Source organism: Acanthochromis polyacanthus, chromosome 3 (genome assembly GCF_021347895.1).
Source record: "Acanthochromis polyacanthus isolate Apoly-LR-REF ecotype Palm Island chromosome 3, KAUST_Apoly_ChrSc, whole genome shotgun sequence".
NCBI lineage: Eukaryota > Metazoa > Chordata > Actinopteri > Pomacentridae > Acanthochromis > Acanthochromis polyacanthus.
The window spans coordinates 21,287,201-21,299,711 of record NC_067115.1 but is presented as its reverse complement, the minus strand read 5'-3'; the positions used below and the strand labels follow the sequence as shown (position 1 = coordinate 21,299,711).

General features: G+C 39.7%; 1 protein-coding gene across 2 annotated transcripts in view; it reads right to left on the bottom strand.

The window, feature by feature from the left end:
• Nucleotides 1-351: 351 nt before the first annotated feature.
• LOC110950961 (phospholipid phosphatase-related protein type 5-like) overlaps nucleotides 352-12,511 on the bottom strand; it is a 53,112-nt gene continuing 40,952 nt past the window's right edge. Inside the window, exons 4-8 of one of the 2 annotated variants that reach the window (XM_022193843.2) lie at nucleotides 8,923-9,043; nucleotides 8,259-8,509; nucleotides 5,532-5,708; nucleotides 4,277-4,407; nucleotides 352-2,442 (exon numbers count right to left, since the gene is read on the bottom strand). In XM_022193843.2, the coding sequence (XP_022049535.1) occupies nucleotides 2,334-2,442; nucleotides 4,277-4,407; nucleotides 5,532-5,708; nucleotides 8,259-8,509; nucleotides 8,923-9,043 (789 nt within the window). In that variant the 3' untranslated portion in view covers nucleotides 352-2,333. Of the gene's footprint in view, nucleotides 2,443-4,260; nucleotides 4,408-5,531; nucleotides 5,709-8,258; nucleotides 8,510-8,922; nucleotides 9,044-12,511 lie in introns of both variants that reach the window. The other variant, XM_051945803.1, reaches the window with a different exon arrangement.

The following is a 12,511-nucleotide window of genomic DNA, read 5'->3' as shown; positions in this document are numbered from 1 at the left end:
CCCAAGACAGAGTTTCAGCTTTTTGGGATTTCCATTAGACCTCACACATTTTAATATATCATAGTGAGAATATCAGAGGTGTAACCAAGAAAATAAATTGTTGGGAGCTATACTTAAAGACCTGTAACATCTATGCTTAAGTGAAAATGCCCCCTATTGCTCTTAGTCAGACTTGAAGTCAAAATGAATTGAAAGCAGTTTCCCCACACACTTTCATATACAGTGTTCATGGCTACTGGATGTCAATAATTTGAAATAATAGCATGGAACAAATAAAAGTGGCACAATAAATATAGCAAAGTTATTATTAAAGGAATTCCGACATGTGAAAATGTAATTCACTCAGCAAAATGTGATAATTGCAATTTATTTTGGTAAATGAATACAAAACAGAGACATTTTAACATGAAAATAACATTATTTGGACAGTAACGTTTTTTTCCCCCCTATCTCTTCAGTTGTTTACAAAAAAATCGGACTGAAAAGTTTCACTGTAGGTAATCTCAGAGCTATAATGAGCACCTTCTGCTATAACAGGCATTGTTAGGACACCTTGGCAGGGGTCCTATGAAGGCCTGCAGTTACACACAAGCACAAGTGTGTAATTATAGCAGCTCCTTTTGACAGTTTAACTTAAGAAAACAGATCGCCAAATTAACAGTTATGCTGCCATACAGTATGCTTATTATAAACATACACAGAAATCTCAATAAGCACACACACACACACACACACACACACACACACACACACACACACACACACACACACACACACACACACACACACACACACACACACACACACACACACACACACACACACACAAACACGCTAAATAAAACCATAACAGCGCCGTTCTCATTATATAACCCGTCGCGTACACTAGTAAAACCTGCCTGCAGTGTCCTTTTGAACTGAAACCGAGCAAGTTGTGAGCCGATCACGCCGATTGTATGCTGTTAGATTTCACACACTTCTCCACTGCGCTACATTCCTGCTTTAGATCAGGCCACTACTCATGTTCCTACTAGACAGCTTCAGGTAGCTTCACATTGTTCACATAATTTAAACATAATGACAGTGTGGTATATACTGTGTAAAGAAATCTATATACTGTACAAAACTATACAAAACTCAGAGGTCCTGCTTCTGTATCACACACTTTGTCTGTGCCATTAGTTTTATCGAGTCAGTGTGAGGAAGTAATGATGGACAGAGGCAGGAAAAAACTGGACAGGACAGATGCAGAAACAGCAGCAAGTTGATATCACAGCCACTCTTGTGTCACATTAGTTTTAAACACACCAGCTGATTTGAGTGTAGGAAACATCATCTTAACATCCTGTATGTAGATATTTGTACGTTAAAGGAAAAAACACGAGGCATAAAAATGTTCAATTAACTCAGATTGAGACCTCCGCATAGGAATGGATATTTGGTCAAATCATAAAACGTTCCGGACATTTCACAGCATGAACGTCGAACCTACAGACATTTTATAACACACACCTGAATAGTAAGTAAATAAGAGATATTTGGAAAGTTGGTGGAAATCCAGCTCATTTCAGGGATGAATTAACTAATGCCTCAAAACAAACGTGGTATCACAAGCATAGCTTCAGTGTGTATAAATCTCTCATCTATCACCTCACACAATATAAAACAAAACAAAATAAGGTACAACACAGTTGAGTGAACACTAAATCGGTTCGTCTGTGCTATAATTTACAAAAGTGCTTTCCTCTTTGACAGCATCTCTTGTTATTTTTGAGGACAGAGAAAAACCTGTACCAATGGTACCCGCATTCTGATAGATCTTTGTTGTTAATCTTGTCCTTTGCTTGTTTCCATTTAATTGTCCTGAGTGTTGTAAAATAGTCTTAGGGACAATCCACTTGTGATTAGGATTTTCTTTCATCCCCAAACCCTTTTTTTTTTTAAATATCTGATTTAAAATATCAAGTCATCACCAGCCAACAGTCTTTAGAGTCACTGTTGAGTCTTTGTGGAAAACTGGACAAGGAAACAGGACACAGTATTGCTTTAACAGCTCTGGCTTTGGCGAGTCTTTGATTGGGTCTTCTGACCCAAAAGAAAAGAGAGGCCATTTTGGAGGACAAACAGGACAGTTCAGGGCAGGAAAGACAGTTGTCTGTCTCCTAATGGTCCTCAGCAAATGACAAGTTTCCGCCGAACTTGCATTGTGCACGTGTTGCTGGTTTGTCTCCGGTGACTGGTAGACGTTTAGACCTGGGTGGATTTGACTCGTCGGAGAGGCTGCCGTCCTTCAGGGTGGGCTGGGCAGGGTGGGGGGCATTCAGTGGGGAGGTCTAGACTGCGCTGGTGAGGCAACGCCTTGAGGGGAGGAGCACATCGGGAGGGGCGGGGGACGGGATTGGCTGATGGTCATGTGATCTCAGAATACGGTAGCCCTGGAGTCTAACAGGAGAGAAACATAGACAGATGGGGAAGTAAGAATCTAAAAAAAATTAAAACAGTTGGGAAGTTAAAGACTGAGGAGACCGGGGAGATAAAGTTGACTTGACTGACACCATAGGAGACAACAACACACAGTGATGATGTCTAGAAAAGATAAAGGCCACACAAAACTCACACATCAGACACAAAGAAGCATCTGGAACACATTCAGATACAATGAGACAATTAAGGTTATCAGTGAGGACAAAAACAAAGCAAAAGACTGCAAAAAAATTCAAGTAAAGAAAAACAAATACACATACACTTAGAGTTGTTAACTGAAGTTCACATACTCTTGTGAAGACCATGCATATCATGGCAGTCCTGAGTTTCCAAAGACTCATAGATATCAGGAGTTTCTATGATGGAATTATTGAAGCCCATGCATCTAATAATCATGCATTTTGGTTCTTTCATAGATTCCTTATGGGGCTAATGGAAATATGACTAAATCTTCGGTAAAAAACTTTAAATGATCAATCTCAGCAATGTAGAAAGCTGTGTGGATCAGATTTTTGCATGCCCTTGTACATTCTTGTGAGTAATTACAATTAACAACAGCTACTGACTCCTCTGAGCCAATTTAAATAGAATCCATTTGATCCACTCAGCAGACTCAGCCACAAACACTACAGCGGGAAAGTCACAAGACCTCAGTGCAGAAATGACAAAGCAAATCATTGACTTGAACAAGTCAAGAAAGTCACATAGAGTCATTTCAAAGCAGCTACAGAACCCAAAACCATCTGTTTAAACAACTGTTTGTGAGTATAAAATTCATGGTCAGTCATTGCCATGATCAGGAAGAAAACACAAACTGTCACCTGCTGCTGAGAGACAACTGGTCAGGATGGTCAAGAGTTAACCAAGAATCTCCATAAAGCAGGTCTGCAATGATAAAGAAGCTGCTGGAACCCAGGTGTGAGTGTCCACAATCAAGTATGTTTTACACCACCATGAGCTGAGAGGCTGCTGTGCAACAAAGAACCCCTTCCTCCAAAGTAGCACCTTAAGGCTCAGCTGAAGTTTGCTGCTGACACATTTACAAACAAAAGACCTTCTGGGGGAAATTTCTGTGGTCAGATGAAACAAAAAATTGCTATTTAGCCACAATGATCAGAGATATGTTTGGAAGAGAGAAGTTCACCAAATCTTCTGTTAAGCACGGTGGTGGTAGTATTATGTTCTGGGGCTGCCTTGCTGATAGCGGAGCTGCTGCTTTACACAAAGTAACTGGAATAATAAAGAAGAAACATTACCTCCACATTCTTCAGGAAAAACTTTTAAATCAATGACCCAAACACACATCAAAAATGGTTAAAGTAAAACAGACTAAACTAGGTTAGAGTTAACATTTTAAACTGGTCTCCCCAAAGTCCAGGCCTAAACCCAATCAAGAAACAACATTGGAGATCCAACAAATTTAGTTTAACTGTACCAATTCTGTTAGAAAGAGTGGTTTAGGATACAACCAGAAACTTGCTCTAAGCTTGTGAATGAATGACTACTGAAAGTACTTAGTTCAGATGAAAATGACCATTTAACCAAATATCGCATTGCTATATGTATACTTTTTCATCAGGTTTAGTTATATTTCCAGAAGACACATATTAAATCAGCAAAATAATCAAAATGCATGCTCGTTTTTCAATGTTTACATAATAGAAAATGGAGTTATAGGAGTCATTATAAACTCAAGACATCCATTACATGCATGATCTTAACAAGTGTATTTAAGCATTTGTTAATGACTTTATATTTCTATTCCCCACCCCTTACCTGGAGGCCACTTAACTTTTCGAGTGGACTCTCCACACGGGGCAGGCTGAGGAGAGGCATCCCGACGGGGGGCTCTGGACGCTGTGGAGGTGGAGAAGTCGGCACGGCTATCTGCGTTGGCTGGAAATTGTTGATCACGCATGACACCTGATAGAGAGCAGACAAAGGAGGTAAGAGAAAAAAGAAGAGAGAGACACACTCCACTTCACAACAGAGATGGGTGAATTTCTAGTGCGTGAAATGCTCCGAGTGTACACGGAAACAGATAGCGAAGAGGAAGAGACAGAGATAAAAGTAAGAGGGATAAAGAATGAATTATGGGAGGAGGCATGAAAAGAAATCTATAGTCTTTGGGGAATGCCACAGGGAGTTCTTTTATCTTTGAAGTTTACAGTGATCCTAGAAGTTTTCCTGGAAAATTGATTTCGGCCAAAAGGTCCGAGACCAAATGACTCTATACGAATGAGCCACAATAAAGATTCAGCACAGTCAGAGCTTTTATGCATTCATGGGTATGAAAGTGTGTCTTGTATCACACAACTCCTTGTACTCTTAATCATCAGTTCATCCTCCCACCATCCCTCCTGCACCCACTTCACGCCAACTCTGCTCTATCTTTGTATTCTTCCCTCATACAAATCCGACCCTTTCTCCCTTCATCGCACCATCCCGTCCTACAAATGGAAAACACAGTGCAACACATTTGGTCAAAGTTGAGGCAATATCTGAACTTGACTTTACTATCAGAAAACCACATACGGCACAGAAGGTACAACTCCCACAAAAACAGCTTTTTAAAATTAGAAGTGACCATAAAATAGAGCTCGAAGGTAAATTGCGGCAATACAGGCAAAACAAGCTGCTGAGATAACCACAGCGAGACCATTCACGTGTTTATTTTTCCTCAGCAGTTATCTGTAATTGAAAAAATATCTATTTTAATTAACCCACATGCCAGTTATTCCACACAACTCAACGAGGCAGTGGCTAATTTCAGTCATGATAGAAAAACAAAACAAAAAAACAGTGACGCTATTGCTAACAGTAGCTGCTATCTCTGCTTTTGGCTCTTGTAACTTCAAGCAATTTGTCCACTTCATACACCGGCAATGCTCTATGTGAGGCAAACAGGAAAGCTGCAGGCGGGAAGCTGAAGTGAAATTGACTACAAGCTCTGTAAAGCTGAGGGAAGCCGCAGATTCAACTAAAATCCCATCCAGCGACTCCTCCTACCTCTTTCCTTAAAAATGCCTCCCTTCCCTCCTTCTCACCAGGAATGCAGCGATGGCTCCTCCCGTGACAAATCCAGCCAGGACGTCGTTCCAGTGGTTCCTGTGTTCGGTCACCCTCACCACACCCACCAGCACAGCCAGAGACAGCAGCACCAGGCACAAGGTGGGCTTCATCAGACGGGTCCCTTTGGTCCGGAACACCAGGGTCACGTACATCTGGATGGAGAGACACACACGTATTCAAATATGCACATGTTGTGTATTCAAGGTGAAGTGAAGCAGGTGTTGAATCCATAGGCCCAGTCATTCAGCTGAGATTATGCAACCTGTGCTAATAGTGTGAATATTTTAAGTAAGTCACATGAAGCCACACTTTGCAGTGATTTAAGAGCAGCTGAGGAGCTTCACAAAAAAAGAAGGTGAAATAGTAACACCATTCTCATTGGTTTAATGCTTCTAAAATGACAGGGACAATTCACTGTGATTAAAAAGAGAACAAAGGCTTCCTGAAAGTTTTTTTTCCTAGTGGTGCTTAAATCACAACTAATTGCAAAACCTTATTGCTTGCCAGGCCGATAGAACAAACAGCAGAGGAATACCTGAAAAGCTGGTTTGTGCGAGACTCAAATGATGACCGTCAGTGGGCACATGTTAAAGCAGATGTGTTTTTAGCAGGTCGATATGTGGCCTTCTCAATTCTCAGAAGATTGATGTGAAATATTTTTTGACTAATAGTTGGAAAAAATAAAGAACAGCAATCAGAGACTGGAAAGACAAACTGTGTGTGTTTTAATTTGCGCATGTGCCTTAAAAGGTTGTTGTAAATATTGGCTGGTCATACACGGGAGATTTTTGTTATTTATTTATTATAGGAAGGATAATTGTAGTAATTATCATTGATTACAGATTACATCATTTGAATGTCATCACAAATTGCACAGTTTCATGTAAATGGGCTGGAAAGTGAATAACTGAATAAAGTATTGCTTTTTTTTATGTCTTTGCCATTACTTGACCTTATCAGGATTTTTTCCTCAGGGAAACATTGAATTCATTTTCTTTTGTGTATTTTCAGGCTTTCTAACAGCATGACATAAAACAGACCAATCAGAAATCAATCGGCTGTAAAGCAGGCAGGGGTCAGTTCAAAGACAGCACTCTAGAGCTTCCCTCTTTTTGACAGAACGTAGTTTTACTTGTGTTCTTGTCATTAAAGGATCCAGTATGGGATGACAAATCTTACCAAATGGGATTTTAGTGTTAATAAATCATAGTCTATATGAATGAGTTTTTAAGCCACTGATCAGAAAAACCTTCAGTTATGAGTTGCGTGTTTTGTTTTCATCAGCTTAAGAGATTTTTATTATGACAACTCAATGTATTTATGTTAATAGCCTAAAACTTTGCTATAAAGGCTTAATGAATCATCCTAACCATTAATAAATTGCTCAGTTACAACTTACAGATCCCTTTATACTTTACTATGCAGTTATTCTAGTTTTACTGTATTTTTATGTGTTTTTATTAGAGCTCAACTGATTTATCGGCCAATTCAGGCCCGTTACAGATATATTGATATTGATATCTATGTTGTCCAATATGAAGCTCATTTTAAAAGAATGTAATGCAGAAAAGGGTTGGCATCAGTTAAAAATGGTGTTATCACTACTTTATCCACCAGAGTGGGCTCCAACTTCATTGTTTCTGATAATCTCAGCAGCACATGCAGCAGGCAGAATATGCCAACTGGTGGTGCGGAACCAAGTGGTGTCTTCAGCATAGTCAAACTATGTTTGTGAAATACATTTCTGGAAAGTTAATTTAAAAAAGCTGTGTCCCTGGTAACTGTCATATCACTCATGCTCATATCTGTTTCCTAAGTTAACAAAGCCGCTATCCAGCTATAGCTTTTCAGCAACGTCAGTAAGGTAGCAGACTGAAACGTTATCAGACCCAGTTGGGGAGATGCAATGCAGGAGAAATGATTAAGTAACAAACATCGCCCCTATCATTACCTCCCTGTGACAACCATAATGTTTCTCATGCTCACTTGCTATATTACCTTACTAGCAAAACAAATAGCTGCTTTAATAGCTCGTCAGGTGAGTGGAAGCTAATATGGTAGCATTTAAGCCATTCTTTCTATACAATATCGCATTAATGAGAGTTTTCCTAATGCTAACATTACATGTACAAACTGTTTGATAAGCTCTCCAAGCTTAATAATTCCAGTCACTGCATTTACAAAATCTGTAATGCAACAATTTTATATCAGCAGCATTATTCACATCTTGTCTCAGCAGTAGTTATCCTGTTACTGACCATTACATGTTAACAGTTACATGTTAACTTTTCTGGTTAAGATGACACTTTGATTAGTAAGAAAAAATGCTTCTGGTTGGATTAGGAACAAATCTGTAACTTGAAATGAGTAGAGACTGCATGGATGAGTGGAGAGAACATTAGACGTTTTGCCATTGACTTATGTTATTTTTGATTTACCTGAATATAAAGATAAATTCATCCTGAATATTAGCCAATGTAGAATAATATATAGTGTAAACATGCAATGCAAATTATTTTGGTTCCAGCTCAGATACACAATTTAATGCATATATCATATTTTATTTATCTACATAAATGCAATATAAATAAAGATTATTTATTTATTTATTTATTTATTGATTGATTGATTTTTGGCATGACCAATAGAACAAAGGATCAAAATACACAATGTGCTAATATCTCGTGGCTAAAGTTTCCTACCACTGTGTATACAGCTGAATAAAAGCTGAGTGCCGCGTCTTTGGAGGGGAAGGATTTGCGAGCGGACACCACCAGGTATGGGTTCCCTGTGCAGGCTCGGCGCTCTGTGATATACTGCAGTGGAGACTGGCATCCCAGAGCTGTGTAATTTGGCTTGCAGGCAGACAGGAAATGAGGCGTCTGGTTTCCTGTCACCACTTGACCAGCATTGGCAAAGATGGTGGTGGTGAAGAGGCCGAAAGAGTAGACACCTGAGTGGAAAACGGAGAGAGTGAAAATGACGGATTGTATACTTACATACAAGAAATCAAAGTCATTCAATGGAGCAAAGAGTCAGAATCTTATTGTAGTCGCTGACTGTTGTCTGTGTGGGAGTCAAAGGCCAGACAGACGTAGCCTTTGCTTTTATGTTTTACAGCTTCAATCTACCATACAGACTTGCTGAAAAAGATCACAAAGCATCAACAGAACGGGACATGAAAAGAAGGCCGATGGAAATTGGCCCACAGGAGACCCATACTGAGGACAAGGGCTTTTCTTGTCAACTCTTCATACTGTATCACTGAAGTGTAGTGGTGTGAGTCTTAATGAGACTTGGTCCCTGAGTACAGTGGCTCTATTAGTCAAAACTGAAGAAGCTCTGATCTTTAGCATGATGACTGACCCAGAAAACGTACGATCCTACGGAGGAGAGGGTTGAAATAGCAGCAGTCTGCGGTCACTATGGTTTTCTCCTGAGCTCCTTCCGTCTTCACAAAGAAACTGGTCACTTCTCCAATCAGAATCTAGGGCACAGACAAAAAGAGAGAAGACACAAACATCTTTGTCAAAAAGAAAGCTTAAACCGTGTGGTTTAGGATTGATCAGCCTCACAGAATATTCTGTCAGTTATATATAGTGCACAGTAAAATTATTCATGAGTGTTCCTCCCTCAGCCTTGCAATGATTAAAATTTCCATCACCATTTGGCTGATTTTACGCTGCCTTAGTAAATCCCAACATTAACACCTCCCATTCACTGTCATCAGTGGGAGTTTGTTGACCTCAATGTCTCACAGACCTTTTATCTCTCTATTTCACTTTTTTCCCCCCGTGCACGTTTTACTGCAGCTCCATGAAATCATGACTCCACTTTGATTTATAATGCAAGTTAATAACCACAAAAAATGAACACTGATTTTGCAAGACAACATGAATCAAACCCATCTTATACTATTTTCCTGAAATATTTGAAATATATTAGCTAATGTTTAAGCTTGCCCAGATCACACCCCATAAAACCTCCATTATAATTTTACTGTTTCAGCCTCAAACCATTTTGAACACGCATTTAAAGAGCACACACCCCAGACCTCTGGCAGCCATTTGAGAAGAGTTTAAAATCAGCAGGACCTTGATTTCTTTTGACAAGGGAATAAATTGACTAAAGACCACACCACACATTCCTGGACACCATTACACTCTGCATACTGAACTTGTCTGATCAGGGAACCTCGGCTGACAGCAGCGTGGATAGATGTAGGTTACATGCTCATGCAATATGCATGGCCCCGAGCCAGTAGCGTGGGACGATACTAATGCACCGAAGCTCTCTGCCCTCGGTGTGACAGATGAAGGCTGAGGTTTACGCTAGCACTGATGTTACGCGCTAAGAACCCCCAATGGAAGGTTCAGTGAACTTGTAGAGTGTGTGTATGTCAGCACAAATTACGTCTTTGGAGAATGACGCGACTTGAGTGCTGCAAAGCTATGCAACATGAATGCCATGTGTGGTAAAGGAAGAGGTTTGGGGTTTCTTAAGATGTTACTAAATAGGATGTTGTTTCTGCAGCCTCATGAACACCTTCAAACCTTTTCATGTATTCAGAATAGCACTTAGCACAAAGTTCTTGCACTATTGATCACTTGTGCTCACTTCATTTACAAGGTTTTAGACCTTGATTGAGCAAAATACGGCAAAAATCGGAATTAATTTTGTCTGATAAATGATCAAAAGAGCTCAAGACATTGGGTATACAATCACAGCAGATTTTGCTTTTCATTTACTTTACCAGAAGTCCTGATGTTTTGAACCTCACCTGCTGAGCCGTTCATGTTGATAGCATACTCGAAACAAGACTGAGTTTTTTGTTAAAGGATGTCAATGGAATTCCAACAGTTGTGCTACAATTGACACTAGTACACTTGACATGCCAGGAGCAACAGGCAGCAGTGACATTTTGGAAAAACTGGAAGCCCAGGACAAACATGAAAACAGTCACCAACCACACGACACTGATTGAAATGTGAAGAGGATGGTGTATTGGTGGTTTGCACAAACTCCACAGAAAGAAACCAAGTCTGTGTGCTTTTTGTTGCAAACTTTCCATTTTGGCAAAAAAAAGTTAAATCACTGAAAAAGAAAAAAATGGATAAATTCAGGAGAAAATGTCACAAAAGATAAGGTGCAGCTCCTGTTATCTTGGATCTGCTTTAATACTATCCTCACATAAATTTGACTATGATGGTTTCTGTGGTGTGTCAGCCATTAATCATTTTTGTTGGAGCTGGTGGAGGTTTAGTATCTTGCTGTAGGCACTTTGGCAGAGCTGGTGGGTGCCAAAGATGAGACAGCTGGATTATGAGTTGCACATATCTAGCTCTAAGCGACTTCAGAATCTCATCACCCACTTCCTATGATGCAACACTCTCACCAAAAGTACAACTGAGAGCTATCATTTAATGTCATTATCATGCAATGTTCTCCTCGGAAACCTTGAATTCTGGCATTCATATGAATGTCACCTTGACATGTGCCACCCACTTGAACTTGCCCAATTAATGTAGTTATCTATTTACTGCAACACTGCATCTCTCATTTAGTCGTGACCATAAAAGCCAGATGAGAACAACTTTTCTTCTGGGTCTGTGTTTTCTTTAATTATTCAACTTCTCTCAAGGCACTAACTTGAAATGTTCCTCGGGAGATTTGACCTTGTCAAGTTGGTTTTAAAGAGAAACTTCTACTTGTATTCAGTGGCACATTTCAGTTCTATAGTGCAAGGTTCCTGTCATTCTACAGACAGAGATGCTGCCTTGATATACATAATGGTCTTATACATACTGTATACAGTTGGAACTGTAAAAACAGGTTTAACTGAACTCGCAAGCAAATTTTAGCATGCTGATCAAGCCTGTAAACTCACAGAACAGGGGTCCCAATGGGTTCCAATGAGAAAGCAACACCACATACAAAGGGGAACTTTCATGAGTTTATCTTAGAACTCATAGTTGCTACAGCTGTCAGACTTCCACAGAGGTCGTTGTAGTACTTTAGGCTACAAAAAATAAAATCAGTCTTCCGCTGATTCTTTGAACTGGACTTCAGAGCATCTGAGGGGTTGCGGCAGGAGCACATGTAGCGAGCTGATGATAGACCGAGGGTGCAAGATCATGAAAAGAGTTAAGACCATCTCAAGAAGGCAGAATTTCTATGGCAGAAAATTACTTAGACTAAAGCTGATGTGTGCTCTCACTCAGCTTCATGTTAAAACTGGATGTATTCTTGGGAGTCACATGTGTGAATGAGAAAAAGAAAATAAGGAGTGGAGGAAATGCCCTAAACAAAAATCAGAAAAAAAAGGCAGAAAGCACAGAGACCTATAAATGGTGTTGTTGGCAGTTAATTACAGTGAAACCTAAAACTAACAAAGGCTCAATTCTGACTTGCCATGATGGCTTCAGCAGCTGTTGTGGAGTCTGGATGAAATGCGTGTTTTTGTTTTTATAGCGACTTAAGGAAGTTTGCCACTTGTGTGATTTACAAGAAGGAAGATTCATACAATTCAAGCTGCCGTCAGCATAACCACAAAAAGGAAGCCATCTCTGCAGGGTGGCAGGATGTGTAACCAGCACGACAGCTGCAGCCACAGACCGTATAAACAACCATATGTACTAACTGGCTCCAGCACATTCACAGGCAAACACAAAGGCCAAAATACAGTGGTATGAAATCAAATTGTGTTTAAAGCACTGAAAACCTTTCGCCAAATATTGTTTTTGCATTAAACCTTCACAGAACTGCTGGACTCAATTTCCTACAAAAAAAACACCTGTCTATTAAAACAAATTAGGTGCAGCTCTTAAAAGTCTTGAAAGCATTTTTCTTTTTGTGCTTTTTCTTTGAAAAAAATTCTAACATCAATTGTTATTTAAATTCACCCATTACTGTTTATAAGGTAAGTCTGCACAGCTTCTCCAGACAAAATACAGGA